Source organism: Eleutherodactylus coqui, chromosome 4 (genome assembly GCF_035609145.1).
Source record: "Eleutherodactylus coqui strain aEleCoq1 chromosome 4, aEleCoq1.hap1, whole genome shotgun sequence".
NCBI lineage: Eukaryota > Metazoa > Chordata > Amphibia > Anura > Eleutherodactylidae > Eleutherodactylus > Eleutherodactylus coqui.
The window spans coordinates 236,493,816-236,511,048 of NC_089840.1; the positions used below are offsets into that span (position 1 = coordinate 236,493,816).

General features: G+C 45.8%; 1 protein-coding gene across 1 annotated transcript in view; it reads left to right on the plus strand.

Moving 5' to 3' along the window:
- The window catches only part of ARL3 (ADP ribosylation factor like GTPase 3), a 48,630-nt gene extending 35,667 nt beyond the window's left edge, over positions 1-12,963 (plus strand). The window contains exon 6 of the mRNA XM_066600919.1: positions 10,206-12,963. Coding sequence (XP_066457016.1) covers positions 10,206-10,253 — 48 coding nt within the window. The 3' untranslated portion in view covers positions 10,254-12,963. The remainder of the gene's footprint in view (positions 1-10,205) is intronic.
- Positions 12,964-17,233: the final 4,270 nt, after the last annotated feature.

Here is a 17,233-nt window from a genome sequence, read left to right on the forward strand (position 1 = left end):
GCGGATCACTCGCTGCTACACTAGGGAAAGGCGATCCTGTATTGCAAAATGGGGAAGACACGGGTCCCCGATTTTTGGGGTTCCAATGGTCGGATCCTTACCGATCTATCAGTTTTCAACCAATCAGTGGATGGGTAAAAACTTCTAATTTCATCCACTAACTGGAATACCTCTTTATACAAACTGTTTATTAAGTGGAAGGTGTCCTCATAAAGTGACCCATTGTATAAATGTAAGTTTTTATGTTAAACATATTTTAAGATTTTTTTTTTATTTTTTTTATTCTTTTTACTTTCCATGTCAAATTTTATATTTAAAAAAACAAAAATCTACAATCCTTCATTTTTCACACTGACCACTAAGCCTTTTCAGCAGTCATCTCATTATCCTTAGGATTACAATTAAAGATAACACCTCTATATAGAGCATACAGGATCCACCTTTCGCAATAGGTGATGGTCACAGCTCACCTCCTCCCCTCCCTGCACAAGTCACAGAGCATGCTTTGAACACGTTCCCATAAAATTCAATTAATCTCCTCTTGCCCATTATGTCTATATACCATAAGGTTGCTGTAAAGCATATCTGTAAATGCTGTTAACGACTTCACAGGCAAGATGGCCGAACGCAAAGTCTTGTACAAAAAAAAACTGAATAGAATAATCTTACAATCGGAAAATTAAAAACAGATTTAAAAAATTGAAAATGTTTCACTGTCTGGTTTTAATGACTTAGAAAACCCCATTGAATAAATCTGTGACTGCGTCCTTCTGCGTTATACGTTGCAGTTATTTGTGCTTTGGCGTGGCAGGGCAGTGATGTCGCAGCCAACTCTGATGTCATCGCTGTGTGAGATATCATTAAAGCTGCCAGATATTGATTGATTGCTGGAGGTTCACGCATTTCAGGCCCGCTTGTTATTTAAGGATCCCATTGCACCTTTCCTCCCTGGCTTTGTCATGCCCCAGTCTACACGGTGTGATACGTTGCTTCTTGATCTCGTTATGCCTTAATCGCTTTGGTTGAAGTTGGACCGTTTTGAGTCATCTGATCCGGGAAATGATTAACACGGTGCAAGTTGATGGGCGTGATGATCCACCGCAGGTTGGCAGATCTTCCCCGGCCTGGTCCTTGCTAGCGCGTTGAGCTATGTTTTTATGTAGAGGCTTTGTTCAGATGCCGATGTGCATGCCTCGCTCCTGCACCCTGCCCTCGGCACGCACTCGGGCCCCCCTTTACAGATGCTGTGCCTTTTGAATGACTGCTGATTACTCCCCTTTTCGCACACTAATGTGCAGCACTCCATAGATTTCACGGTATTTGAGCAGAGCGTATTGTTTAATAGATCTACGTGACGGATAGATGAGCCCATGGTGAAGGGTTTTTGTGTTTGTAGACCTTTCGATGCTTACGGAGTAAGTCTAGGAGTCGGTGTCAGCTGATCTTTATTGGTTTTCGGCTGCCTCAGCAGTTTTGGTTCAGCCAATAAACCCACATTGAAAATTAATGAAGGGCCGTGTCTCATGTTTGGCACGGCGGCTCCTGATACGGGCAGATAGGTATCGGGCTACAGAAGCATGGGATGACTTCATTTCAGAGGCACATCTGATACTTTTGCAGATTTCACTCCGCTCACGTTCTTCACCGCAGTGAGGGAAGATGCATGCTGGATGGATAGTTTATTGATTCTAATGCCGGTTAATGGTGGATGCAGATAATGTGATGTCATCGTTTAGCCACTCCAGAATCCGATTTCACATCGTGGATGTAGTAGTAAACAACGGCCCTACTTGACGTTGATCATACACTGGCCGATTTATTAGAGATCCCCCATCTAGTAGCGCGTTGGACCTCCTTTTGCCTTCAAAACCGCAGCAATTAGTGACATAGATTCTACTAGGTGGTAACATTGTTCTGCAGTAATATTGGTGGACAGGAAGCGTCTTGCAGTCGCCTTAAGTTAGTTGAAGGTACTGAACATTTTGACAGGAAGGGTTCATCAGATTCATGCTGCTTGTGTGAAATTCTCCCTCTTCCACCAGCACGGGGCAACAGAAATCTGAATTCACCTGACCAGGCAATTTTCTTTTTTTATTTATTTTTTTTACTCTACCCACTTTTCAGTGTTCCAATTTTCATGGCCTTTTGCCCACTGGAGTCTTTGTTTTCAGCAATAGGGCTCAAGCAGGTCGTCTGCTGTTATTGCCCAGCCGTGCTAAGGAACGATGGTGTGTGTGTTTGTGAATGTTAATTGGAGCATCAGTGTTGTATTTGGCTGCAGTTTTCATGACTATGTTCTGCCCACTCACCAGATCGATTCCTGACATCCTCCTCTGATCCCTTTTCATCAACAAGTTGTTTACTAACACAGGACTCCCTTTCGCTGGATGTTCTTTCTAAATCCTACCATACTCTGTATACTCTTGACACCATTGCACAAGAAAAACACACAAAGCTGGTCATTTTCCAATTGCTGAGTGTTCACCTTGAAACCGATTCACAGAAAACTTGCTCGCTAGATTATATGCTGCACTCCGGGGTCACCTGTCTAGTTCCCCCACAGGGAAGCTCCAATTGGGAAAGGACTAGTATCTCTAATAAAGTGGCCATTCAGTGCAGATATGTATTAAGTAAAAATTTTTAAAAAATGACCAATTAAGGGCTCATTCACACCTATGTTGGGGAACAGTGAAACGGTTTGGGATTTTTTTTATCCCTCTTGATTTTAATGGGTTTTCAAAATAAATGAAAAGCTAAAGGAATGGAAGCAAATGCAAACCTTTCCTTTTTGTTTGCAGTTTTTAAAAACCTATTAAAATCAATAGAAGGTATGGGGGGGGGGGGGGGTAAGGAGGTATGGAAACTTTTATTTCAGTTTCTGTGTTCCAAATAACGGAATGGAGAGGCTGAAAAACCTAATATTGATTGTCTCTGGGGTTTATCACTCTAGAATTTTGACATTAAAGTTGCAAATTTTTGTGCAAACCCTACTTGCAAAACGAAATTGTGACTTTTTAGGGGTTTTTTCTGTGCTAGCCTCATCAGTTTCCTGAAAAGTGGGTGGGGCTTGTTGGAAGGGGCCATCCCTGAATGATAGTTTCTGGCATAAATTATACATAAATCTGTCTTAAATTATGCCATAAATGTATACCAGGCTGGACCTAGGGTACGTTTTTGAGAAGGCGCCGTGATGAGCCTTTTCATGTGTTGGGTGCACCACGGGCACTCATGAAAATCATACTAAGCCTAGTGTAGGAAATGCTGAACTTAGTAAATTTCTCTAAAGTATTAAGAAGCCATATATGTATTAGTCACAATGGAAAGTGGTGAGTTAAGATGGTAAGATTCCAAAAAGAAGTGGGAACGACTTACAGGGGTTTCCGAGAGTATTAAGAAATGAAATTAGCTGCCAGAAATGTAATAGACTGCACACACCATGCACGGATATCACATGGGGAATCTCGCACGGAATCTGCCCCTGCCTGCTGCTGGCGACTCTGCTTACCTGACATATCCTCTTTTCTTCTGTACTGGCGCACATGTGCAGTATAGATTTCTCCACGCCGTTGATGGGCGAAGACGCAGATCCCGCGACCCTACTGTCATGCTCATTGTAGAAGAGCCGCAGAATGGATGTGCCGTCGGTGAACATGTGCAGTATAGATTTCTGCGCACAGCCGCTAAGCGATGACGCGGATCCCACAACCTACTGCAATGCTCATTGCGGAAGGGCCGCAGAATGGAAGTGGCGTTGGTGAACATGTGCAGTATAGATTTCTGCACACCGTCGCTAAGCGATGACGCGGATCCCACGACCCTACTGCAATGCTCATTGTGGAAGGGCCGCAGGGCAGACGGCTTCCATTGACTTAGATGGAAGCAGTCCATGCCTAGCCCGCTCTAAAATAGAACGTAGTGTCTGCAAATAAAATCCACGTGTGTGCGTGGAGCAGAGGAATCTATGGGCAAATTGAGCAGCAGACCACCTGCGCCAATGATGCTGCTGCTATTGTATTCATCTTAACAGCCTACACCTTCTGCAGTGCTGTCCCATAGAGCATTGCGACCGCTGCTGCAAATCCCTGTCCTCAGCAGTGATGCTAGTACTTACAGCATGTAACTGCTGACACCAGTGATTGGCTACAGCAGTCATGTGACTGTTTATTTTCCTGAATCGGGGACATGGTGTACAAAGACCAGTGGGGACACCAATGGCGCTAGAGCGGCGAGGAATTAAAGTCTCTTTTGCACGGGACGATTGTCGTGCAAATTGCTTGTTAAATCGAGTGGTTTGCATGATAATTGTGCAGTGTGAACGGATCTTTCATGCAGACAATGGAATAATTGTTGGTCTGCCGCTACATTGTTCAGTTTAAACAGGTAGACCTTCATGTATGAATGACTGCCTGTTTACTGTGAATGAAGGGGAGGGCGATCTCCAGCCAGTTCTGCTTCCATTCACGGATCCTCCTGTGCGCTCATCGTTGGCACGGCTGTCGGACACTTCAGCATTTGGCAGTCGTCCTGTGTAAAAGGGGCTTGACAGTAGACTAAGGTTTTAGGGTAGGTGCATATGGGAGGGGGTGTGGTAATCTGCATGTGTAGCGCTTTCCACCCCTCGACACTGAAGCAGGGGTGACATTTGGAGTCCAAACTGGCAGCAGAAATTACATGCTGCAAATTAGAAATCCTGACCGCTGGTCTGTTTCTGTGCGGAAATATTCCACTGCATGTAGATGAGATTTGTTTATTCCATGTGGCGGTACTATAATCTGATGTGAAGTTTCTAAGTGTAAATCCACATGGAAAATGTACATTTGCTCTTAAAATGTTGTATGAAGCCATAATAGGGCTCCGATGAAGCTGCGTGAGTCTCAATTGTACTTTCATATGTCTCCCATTTCACATAAGAGTTTCTTGTTTTTTCTGAATCTGTCTAAAAAGAAAAATTGTTCTATTGGACTTCATATACACTGATGTGACAAAAGTCATGGGACACAAACTAATAACATGTTGCACCCTCTCTAGCCCAGCGAAATGCAGCAACTTGACTTGGCATTGATTCCACAAGTGGATGGAAGATGTCCTGAGGGATGTTGAGTCATGTCAATATCCACCCACCACTCCATGATAGTTGTAGGTGCTGGATGTCAGGTGAAAATGAATTTCTCCATTACCTCCCATAAATGATCAATTGGGCTCTGGGCTGGCAAACGTGCAGGCCATAACATTCATAGGAACTCTCCAGAATGCTCCTCAAGCCAGCTCTGGACAACGTGGACACTTTGGCAAAGTGCCTTATCCCGTTGAAATATTCTGTCATCGTGGTGGTATATGAAGGGCTGCAAATGGTCACCAAGCTGTGAAACATAGCGGGCACCTGTCAATGATGTGTTTAGGCGGACCAGTGGACCCAACCCATGCTATAAGAAAACACCCCACACCAGTGTGGAACCACCATTAGCCTATAGTGCCCTGTTGACAACTGGGGTCCATGTCTTCAGGGGTCTGCGCTTTACATGAACCCTACTATAGGTCCTAAATAATTTCTATTGTGACTCATTGGCCCAAGCTACATGTTGCCGGTCCTCTAGGGTCCCGTTAGCAACCTCACAAGCCCAGGTAAGGCATTGTGTCCTGTGTCATGGTGTTAGCAGAGGCACTCTGGTGGCTCTTTTGCCTCCATGGCCCATGGATTCTGCACTGACCTGTGAGATAGGTGGGGCCTCCTGCATTGAATATGGATGTGATTACCGCTTGAGTCGCATGTCTGCTTCTACCCAGACATCACCAGTCCCAATCATTAAGCACCTGTGGCCACCACTGCGCTCTCCACTCTGGGTGGCAATGCCTTCTATGACATACATGACAGTGTTATTACTATCATGCCTCATTCAGACTCCAATAATTCACACCACCTTGCCATGAGCCCGCTGGCCAGTGTTCAGCCTCCCTCACAACCTTTACAGGTGTGGACTTTCCCAACCCGTCACCTGAGGTAACTCACTCCATAAGCCATACTGCTATCCCATGACTCTTGGGACATAAGTATATATGGGAGCTGTGATCCCTACAAGCATTGCTACTAAGTGAGAATATCTCCACCCCCATCTCTTCCTAGCCGAAAAATCCATGTGCAATTAAGGTCGCTCTCAGATGTGCACCTTTCCAGTATGCCCATTACGCTGCAGATTTGCTGGCGACCTTCGTCTGATCCCATCCCATAAATGAATCTCTCAGGTATCCTATGCTACCCTTGGGTGGAAAAAATACATTAAATCAGGGATTTTCAATATAATGTATTTCAGTAGATTTCTTCACCTGTACGCATAGGCGATATTCCAGTCCACATAGTGTCATCCTCCGCTGGTTCATCCTCGTGGACCCTTCTTGTATCATAATATCAGGTTTCTTCTTCTTTAAGCCCGTTACCTGTTCCAACCTATAAATCTACTTTATGGGACATGCAACCAGCATTAACATTAGCACAGCAACATCTTTAGTGAAGCACCATCTGTCACCTCCTACATCCATCCGCCTCCATAGTGGCTCGGCTCGTATTGTTCAGTATAGATCGATGGTTTCAAAACTCTATACTCTTTGATTTAAAATAATCTTTCCGGTATGATAAAGGACACGTTTAGCATCACCTGCTAATGGAATGCAGACGGTTCTGTGGTTCTGGCTTATAAACCCCATGTGATCTTCCAAAGGTTTTATGTGAAGCTGTAGACGTTGGTGTCCTCCGTAATGGACTGACTGCATTTACTATGCTTCAGCCGCTTTTATTTCCTACATGTCACACGTACTTTATGGGCTTTGTTATGGAAACCGTAGACTTACTGTAGGCAGATTTTATTTTTCAATGGTTTCCCCCCCCCCCCTTCTACACTTTATTCCCATAGTGTTACAGTAGGAAATTTAAATTAATGGACATTGGATACATTTTTCAATTTCTTTTGTTTTATATGGGTTGTTTTGTGTTTAGTTAAAGGCTACAATTTAGTAAAGTATAATATTGGTCTGACACTTGGATAGATAATCCATATCACACCGATGGGGAAACCCAACCAGTGGTCTGCATGAAAGGACTGGAGCCATCACTGCAGCTGGATTTTTAGCCTAAAATTTGGTGTTTATCGGTCACATGACCTTTCAGCAACCTGGTCCCACTCAAGTGAACAATACCAGACGCTGCTGCAATGCCATGTACAGCGCTGTGCCTGGTATACGATGACGTGGCTGCGGCGCTCGCGGCTTCTTCGATGGCTGAACAGCGGGAGTGCCTGCAGTCGGCCCCAACACTGTTTGATATTGATAAATATTTACAGCTTATCTTTACGATTATGTTAGGTTCCAGATAAACCCTTTCCAATCTACTGTCTGACGTCTTTCTGATTGAAGGTTGTACAGCTCCGATGTCGTAAGACATCCGGCAGGGTATTCTTACTGTATATTACTGGCTGCTGTGTTGTCAGGGGCCTCTCCAGCATCTCCCATACCACAGTATTGGCTGTAGCCAGCATATGGCGCTATTGTATAATGGCAGAAAGAGAAAACCCTGAATCCAAAATTGGATTGCAAAAGGTTAACCCCTGATGGAACAACACCTTTTTTTTTAAAGGAGTACTGATTTTTGAGAGAACCTCAGCTCATATAATAGCTTGTGTATCTCATCGATCTTGTTATATACTTTCATGATAAAATGTTGTTGGCTTACTAGTTTAAATCAAGTTAGAAGTGGCTACGACTAGGGGGTCTCTCTTCCAGTCTCACTGTAATTCACTGTCCTTTGCTAGGTTCTGAGCTTCTGTAGTAACAACCCCCCCCCACATCCTAGCCATTTAAATGGGCTGCTCCTGTGCATTCACAGGCTTACAGATCTGCAGACAGTGGGGCTTATTTACTAATACTGGCATGCTCTAAACACACACCTCTTCAGGGAGGCATACCATATCTCCTAAACTAAACCCCCCTGATAACATGCTCCTACCGACTGCAATCCCTGCTAGCTGCCATCAACAGCCCCCTGCAGTCATATCGATTCAGCCACTATACGGCTCAATTTTCCCATTAGATGGGCACTCAGATTCTGATTGGACTAGAGACAGCATGGGAAGTGAGGGAAAGATAGTACAGGACAGTGAAGTACTGGCAGAATGCGAGGCTTACTGCACACTTCCTGCCTGAAAGTGGATTGCAAATGGGACAGAAGGAAAATGGGGAAGACCACCTGAAAATCAGAACTTACAAACCTAAAACGGGGTGCAGACAGCAGCAAATGAGACTGTAAGGAGAACCTGGAATGTTTTATAGAACTCGTTGAAAACTCGGGTATGCTAGAATCAGGGATAGCCTTACATCCGACTATCCAAGGTGAAAGCCCGCTCACACTGCCCAATTATCATTACAGTTCACTTGCCAAAGAGCCAGTTTAATACAAAGGTGAATTGCAGTACTGTAAAAAAGAATCATCATTACTCCTGCCAACATTGATGAATGTAAAATCTGTGCATAGCAACATTTACAGGAGACCTTGGTGCTTAGACTGCGGGGCAATCATTGGGTAACAATGGCACTCTTTGCCCGATTGGAAGGAGAGGAGGATCATCTTGATCAAAACCTCCTTTAGATAATTTTGAGTGACTTATTTTAATCAATTAGTGGTTCAAAAATTATTATTCCATACATGGTTTTGAAGGTCTTAGGTTTAGTTGGGGGTTGATATTGCACCAAATATTTGATTTGGGAGCGGCGGGGGATAGCAGGGGGAACGGAGGGGAGATCTCTCTCTACAACCCCACTCCCCCCTGCTCCCGCCTGCTCACTCCCGCAACTCACCTCTCACCCGCGCCGGCACCCGAATCTTTTCTTCCGAGCGGGCAGGTACTCCCTATGGACAATACTCGCTCTTAGCGAGTATGCTTGCTCATCTCTAAGAGTAACACATTGACTTGTCTGTAGCTTTATAAGGTCTCTCACATGGGTAACAGTGATATCGCTGCATTTTCTCAATGCGATATTGCGATTTTGTGTAGCTATAAAGTCGTGTGACTTTGTATCGCTCTTTTACCTGGATTTTCGGGGGAGTGGGGCTTGAAATATAAGCCCTACCCTGAAAATAAGCCCCAGCAGGGAAAAAAAAAACAAAAACACAACACATCACCTAACGGGCGCTGTCTGCTCAGCCGCACTTCTCCTCACATGTCCCGGCACGCTTGTAGTTTTCCCCCAGTGCTTCCTGGTCAGGGGTTCAAAAACCCTGCCTCCAAGAAGCGCTGGCTCTGATTAGTTCTAGAGTGCCGCGGCTCAGCTAATCACTGCAGCGCTTGATGGACCAATCACAGTCATTCAATGCAATGGCCTGGTTTTTGAACCCCTGACCAGGAAGCGCTGGGGAAAAACTACAAACAAGTGTGCCGGGGACCTATGAGACGTGCGACTGAGCAGACAGCGCCTGTTAGGTCATGTATTGTGTTTGTGTTTTTTTTTTTATGCAAATAGGGTTTATATTAGTGCTCAAACTGTAGGACTTCCTACTGTAAAAGTTGTATCACACCACACGAAAACCGCGTTTTTGTTGTGATGCAACACGTAGGAAGGCAGATAGGAAGGAAACCATTGTATTATTGGTTTCACAATCTGCTTTTTTACTGGCTCTCACATCATGCGAAAATCGCTCACTTTTTCTCGCCCATGTGAAGCCACTAGAGATGAGCGAACGTACTCGTAATGAGTACTTACGCACCCGAGTACCGCCATTTTCGAGTACTTCAGTACTCGCGCGTAAAGATTCGGGGGGCGGGGAGAGGCGCGGCGGTGCGGGGGGTAGCAGCGGGGAACAGGGGGGAGCCCTCTCTCTCTCCCTCTCCCCCCCACTCCCCGCTGCAACCCCCCGCGCCGCCACGGCGCCCCCCGAATTTTTTCGCCCGAGTACGGAAGTACTCGAAAATCGCGGTATTTGGGCGAAAAAGGGGCGGGGCCGAGCACGTTCGCTCATCTCTAGAAGCCACCCTAAAAGTTACATCAACCATTTTTGCATAGTAGTTCCCAGAATAGGGCTGTATGTATTGCTGAAAGCAAAGTTGTTGGGTTCCATAAAATGTGAGTCTGTGGCTCATAAAGATTAATGTTGAAAGCATAAAAAAAACTGGTATCGGGAGGTCATGTGACAGCTGATTCAGAAATGTCCCTTTCTTTTGTAGGATGGAATGAACTGGGTCTGCAAAAATGTTAATGCAAAGAAGAAGTAATAGACTGAAAACTGTAATGGATCTGCTCCAAGACTGCTCCACCAACTTTCTATTCACCTGCAAAGGACTCCGAGGTCACAGCTAACTTGTCTTTTTGCACCAATTCACGATTAAACAGGAATAAACACTATATGCTGGCCAAGAGTGGCTCATTCCAAACAAAGCATGTCTACACTGTTTTAGCCTACTTGCCATGTATTTAATCTTTTCAATGAAAGTCATGTATCTTTAGACTCCGGTGTAACTGGAGATCTACGGTAGGTGTAGAAAGGGGTCTTTGTTAAATGCCTATTGTACCATTCTTTGGCATCGGGAGGTGATGGAGGAATGCTTTTATAGTAGCTGCTCTTTATTAATGCCCAGGTGACCTCTATTCACTACACACCATCGGAGTGCAAGGGAATGGATGGCAGTAAAGGTTCTCGTTCTTAGACCTGCCGCAAATGGCGTTCAGATTGTTTACTAGAAGAGACCTTTTAGTAACTTTTGTAGCCTCCAATGTTTGTAATCCCGATGAACATTTCTGGGCAGTGATTAGTATTTGTTTTTTTTTCCCCCTTCCTCATCTTGTATTTAGTATCCTTCCACCAGTTAATAAGCAATACTTGTGATTGGAGTAGACTTGGTGTAACCCATCGCAACCACTTGGACATCCTCTCAGAATCTACATTTTGGTTTCTTCTCAATCAGGACAGAATAAGATTTGCTGTTGACCATTTTATTAATGAATCTCTATATTTTTTTTCTTGGTAGCTCTCATCCAACAGAACATAGTCTTATAATTTGACATATCCAAAAAGAAAACACTGAAGGCCTTCTGGTGTACTATATGTCCTAGCAAAAAGTTTTACTACGGCAGCCATTTATATAGCGCTACAACATCCTTGTATGGTAGGGATTTATCAAGAAATTAATCTTCATTGGCAACAAATTTTTTTGATAAAATTTACATATTTTTGTATTGTCCTCCCAATGGAAAGAAGTTCTACACCGAGCAGTTATCGGGACTTGTTTTGCTATTTGTATGTTACAGTGGACTATAGAAATGCCACCAAAATCTACAATTTAAAGATTAAACTTCTTACCCTGATTGTTCCTCTTTTTAGATTATACAATGTTTATAGTACATCAACTAAAGCCTGAGTCTTTGATTAGACCTGCCCAGTCCTCACCAGTCAGACTTTCTAGGGCCGAAGATGCTGAGATCTATGGTGTTGCTTGACATGTATGGTTGATCCATGGTGAATTTCCTTCCCTAATTTGTAACAAAATTGAGTCACATAGATTTCCTCCACCTTTTGTAACCAGTTTTTTTTTTATTAGTAAACAAATGGATCTGTAATGAAAAAATTAATTAAAATTCTATGGAAGTCCTATGTTTCCATGGTTACAGACTATAAACAGTCTCCATGTAGTCTGATTCTGCAGTTAGGCTCTCTGCTCTCTGGCCCCTTGGTCTTGCTTACCTATGAAATGTATGTTCGTTGATGGGAATTTTTTTTTTTAATTAGGACTATTTGTAAAATGACATCACCTTTCATCTAAGAACTTCCCAAAGTAAGAACCATGTAGAAAAGTGACTGAGCTCTACTGCCACCTGCTTGAGTATGACCAGGAAATTGAGCATAAAGGTTTTTTTGGGCAAATACTATTGATGACCTGTTCACAAGATAGTTAATGGCTGGGACCCGCCGCTTGGGATCCCTAGTGATCGCCTGATTGCTTAGCCTGCTGTCAGTGCAGCGGACGAGATGTGCATCAAAGGGGATGGGATCAGTAGTGCCCTAGTTGACGTCACTCCCATTGAAATCAATAGGAGCAGAAGCTGCTATTAGACTTCGCATCTGTCCTTGGTGTCAGAAGTGCTGCAAGTGTAGTAGCCAATTCAGCTCTCATTGATTTCCATGGGAGTTTAGTCAGGGCACTTCTGCACCCGTCCCCTGTGACGACTTCCAGCACCGCTGCACTGACAGCAGACCAGGTGATCACTTGGCAGCAGCGAGTCCCTGGGGATTTAACTATTGATAGCCTATCCTGTGGATAGGTCATCAATAGTTTTTGCTTGGAAACCCCTTAAACTTCAAGCATGGCTTGACTTTCTGGTCTTGGCTTGTTAAGCTTTATGGGCATTCCTTAGAACATTTTTTTTTTACACGTGACCAAAGTCTTTATTTTCGTGGTACCACATGTTGGGTCAGAAGCTGACTAATGTAAATATGATAATAGACCCCAAATCTATAGGTGACAGGATGTCAAACATTCATCTGAAAACAGCGTAAGAGATGGATCTTAGCTGACGGTACCAATAGCGGGAGCCGTGGAAGTTTCATTTGCTCTTGGTTTTAGAAACATTTGGACATCATTCACTGGGCAAAGTAATGAATTGTGATCAACACTTGGGATTATGGCAGATTTCCATAAACCTTCTCACTCCTATCCGGTCTTCTACACATTTTACTGCCCCTTCATTCTTTGTTGGTACACTGCAATGATGCACATTCTGATTGCTGTTTTTTTTTTTTAGAGTATAAAGTATAATAATCACAATAAAAGGTGAATCTTGTCTAGTAGGAGGCAATTTACATATTTATTATGTGTTTCTTTTGTGTGCTGAGAAAGGGACAGTTATTGTTGAAATCAAGTCCATTCCAATATGCACGTTTTGTGTATGTTATCATTTACATGGATTAAAGCTTAAATATTTCCAGTATTATACAGTGTGGTGTTGGTGTTTTTTGTTGCTTTATTTTTTAATTTTTTTTTATTTCACAGTACCCTAACAATGGAGTGACTCACCGCTAGTATATTATATCTTGCAAACCTGTATTTCATCAGCTATGGAATAGAATGTTGCTTGTTCTATCAGCCATCTTCATCCTATCATAGCTGTGGTAAACACCAATACTAGGCTCATTCTTATGGAATGACTAAAGGAGATGGGCATTTGGGTACCTGGTGCATCTTGTCTCCACCGGAACTATGGGTGGAGACATGGGTATGTCCTGGGGGAGTACTGTGGAACGCCCACAGCTGCTGATTGGGTACCCTTACGCTGGCAGAAGACAGCAGCTCACACCCGACGGGGCAACTGACAGAGTCTCCGACAGAGAGCGGGGCTCCGGCTTCAGCCCCAGCTGCGGACGGCAGGAGAAAGTGCGGAGGAGATGGGAAAGCTGCCGGGAGAGTGACAGCGGGTGAGGGAAGTGGAGCAGATCCGCCGCTTACCTAGATACATCTGACAGCAGCGGTGCAAGGCTCAGCATCGGCCCCTCCTTCCATCCTGCTATGTTACAGCGGGGCCGACTTCTATGATGTAGTAGGACGGGAGAGCGGCAGGCAAAATGACAGGAGCCAAGAGGGGAGATGATGCGAGTACGCCTGGGAGAGTGACAGGAGGCCAGAGGGGACATGATACTACACCAGCAGGTAAAGCGATAGCGGGGTCAGGAGAGGAAATGGAAGGATGGCAGGGGGAGTATCACGGCGGGCCCAGCAGTGGATATGACAGCCCGGCACGGGTATACAGACAGAGGCACCAGGAGCAGAGATAGGAGCCCAGCTGGGAGCTTACATGCCAGAAGGCTGACTAAAGGTGTGACCTTGCGTCTGGGGAGGAATGTGTATCAGCCAATCCGTAGTTGTGGCCCTCCCCTATTACTCAACCTGGACAACCCATGTGTCCACCCTCTTCCGGTGGAGACAAGATGCACCAGTACCGGGCATTTGAAGACCGATTGATGATCAAGAGGAATCACGAGCCTAACTTGGGTTGAATAGAGAATAGAGATGAGCGAGCACCAAAATGCTTGGGTGCTCGTTACTCGGGACGAACTTTTCGCGATGCTCGAGGGTTCGTTTCGAGTAACGAACCCCATTGAAGTCAATGGGCGACCCGAGCATTTTTGTATTTCGCCGATGCTCGCTAAGGTTTCCTTGTGTGAAAATCTGGGCAATTCAAGAAAGTGATGGGAACGACACAGCAACGGATAGGGCAGGCGAGGGGCTACATGTTGGGCTGCATCTCAAGTTCACAGGTCCCACTATTAAGCCACAATAGCGGCAAGAGTGGGCCCCCCCCCCCCTCCCAAAAACTTTTACTTCTGAAAAGCCCTCATTAGCATGGCATACCTTTGCTAAGCACCACACTACCTCCAACAAAGCACAATCACTGCCTGCATGACACTCCACTGCCACTTCTCCTGGGTTACATGCTGCCCAACCGCCCCCCCTCCCCCCCACAGCGCACACCAAAGTGTCCCTGCGCAGCCTTCAGCTGCCCTCATGCCACACCACCCTCATGTCTATTTAGAAGTGCGTCTGCCATGAGGAGGAACCGCAGGCACACACTGCAGAGGGTTGGCACGGCTAGGCAGCGACCCTCTTTAATAGGGGCGGAGCGATAGCCCACAATGCTGTACAGAAGCAATGAGAAATAGAATCCTGTGCCACCGCCATCAGGAGCTGCACACGTGGGCATAGCAATGGGGAACCTATGTGCCACACACTATTCATTCTGTCAAGGTGTCTCTGCATGCCCCAGTCAGACCGGGCTTTTTAATTCATAGACACAGGCACGTACAACTCCCTATTGTGAAGTCCCTGTCGACCGACAGCATGGGTGGCTCCCTGGAACCCACCGGCGATACACAAAAATATCCCATTGCATTGCCCAACACAGCTGAGGTAGTAATGTCGTGCTTAATGCAGGTGGGCTTCGGCCCACACTGCATGCCCCAGTCAGACTGGGGTTCTTTACAAGTGGAAACAGATGCATTTATAATTCCCTGTGGACCCACAGCATGGGTGGGTGCCAGGAAGCCACCGGCGGTACATAGAAATATCCCATTGCATTGCCCAACACAGCTGAGGTAGTAATGTCGTGCTTAATGCAGGTGGGCTTCGGCCCACACTGCATGCCCCAGTCAGACTGGGGTTCTTTACAAGTGGACACATGTAGGTTAAACTCCGTGTGCACCTACAGCATGGGTGGCTCCTTGGAACCCACCGGCGATACACAAAAATATCCCATTGCATTGCCCAACACAGCTGAGGTAGTAATGTCGTGCTTAATGCAGGTGGGCTTCGGCCCACACTGCATGCCCCAGTCAGACTGGGGTTCTTTACAAGTGGAAACAGATGCATTTATAATTCCCTGTGGACCCACAGCATGGGTGGGTGCCAGGAAGCCACCGGCGGTACATAGAAATATCCCATTGCATTGCCCAACACAGCTGAGGTAGTAATGTCATGCTTAATGCAGGTGGGCTCCGGCCAACACTGCATGCCCCAGTCAGACTGGTAATATGTACCTTAACAGTAACCGCGTTGGTGGTAATGTGGTGGTGACTGCGGACCTAGTAGCACGGTTTTATTTTGTTGGTTTTCGGAATGTGGCCAGGATTAAGTGGGCCGTGGCGGGGGATGTTTTGGAGGCACTACGTGTCCTCTCCACGTGTCCGTGGTTATATGCACCTTAACAGTAACAGCGTTGGTGGGAAATGGCCTCGCCGCCATCATGTCTTTGGGAAGCCTCTGTTTCCACACCCCAGAGACATACCATTAGCAGCGGTATAGGCAGAGCCCAGAATTAGTAACATTTCAGCCGTAGCATTAGCGACAGGCCCCACTAACATATCACTAGCAGCATTATAGGGGGAGCACAGTCTTAGTTCCATTTCAGTAATAGTAGCAGCCTACACAGGCCCCAGTAACAATTCCGAAGCAGCAGTATAGTGGGAGCGCAATCTTCGTTCCATTTCAGTAATAGTAGCAGCCTACACAGGCCCCAGGAACAATTCCGAAGCAGCAGTATAGGAGGAGCATAGTCTTAGTTCCATTTAAGTCATTGTAGCAGCCTACACAGGCCCCAGGAACAATTCCGAAGCAGCAGTATAGTGGGAGCGCAGTCTTAGTTCCATTTCAGTAGCTGCAGTATAGCCAAGGCCCAAGTTACATTTATGTAGCTAAAGTGTAGGCCAACCCCACACACACTTCTGTACCATGAGTGCAGGCGAAGAACATACAAATTGCTATGATTACACTGTAGGTGAGGGCCCCAAAACATTGGTGTACCAACAGTACTAATGTACCTCAGTAAAAATTGGCCATGCCCAACCAAGATGGCAGGTGAAACCCATTAATCGCTTTGGTTAATGTGGCTTAAGTGGTAACTAGGCCTGGAGGCAGCCCAGTTTAACTAAAAATTGGTTCAAGTTAAAGTTTCAACGCTTTTAAGAGCATTGAAACATCTAAAAATTGTTTAGAAAAATTAGATGAGTGAGCCTTGTGGCCCTAAGAAAAATTGCCCGTTCAGCGTGATTACGTGAGGTTTCAGGAGGAGGAGGAGGAATATTAGACACAGATTGATGAAGCAGAAATGTCCCCATTTTGGATGGTGAAAGAGAACGTAGCTTCCATCCGCGGGTGCATAATACGTATTGCTTAGGTATCGCTGCTGTCCGCTGGTGCAGAAGAGAAGTCTGGGGAAATCCAGGCTTTGTTCATCTTGATGAGTGTAAGCCTGTCGGCACTGTCGGTTGACAGGTGGGTACGCTTATCCGTGATGATTCCCCCAGCCACACTAAACACACTCTCTGACAAGACGCTAGCCGCAGGACAAGCAAGCACCTCCAGGGCATACAGCGCGAGTTCAGGCCACGTGTCCAGCTTCGACACCCAGTAGTTGTAGGTGGCAGAGGCGTCACGGAGGACGGTTGTGCGATCGGCTACGTACTCCCTCACCATCCTTTTACAGTGCTCCCGCAGACTCAGCCTTGACTGGGGAGCGGTGACACAGTCTTGCTGGGGAGCCATAAAGCTGGCAAAGGCCTTGGAGAATGTTCCCCTGCCTGCGCTGTACATGCTGCATGATCTCTGCGCCTCCCCTGCTACCTGGCCCTCGGAACTGCGCCTTCGGCCACTAGCGCTGTCGGATGGGAAGTTTACCATCAGTTTGTCCACCAGCGCCCTGTGGTATAGCA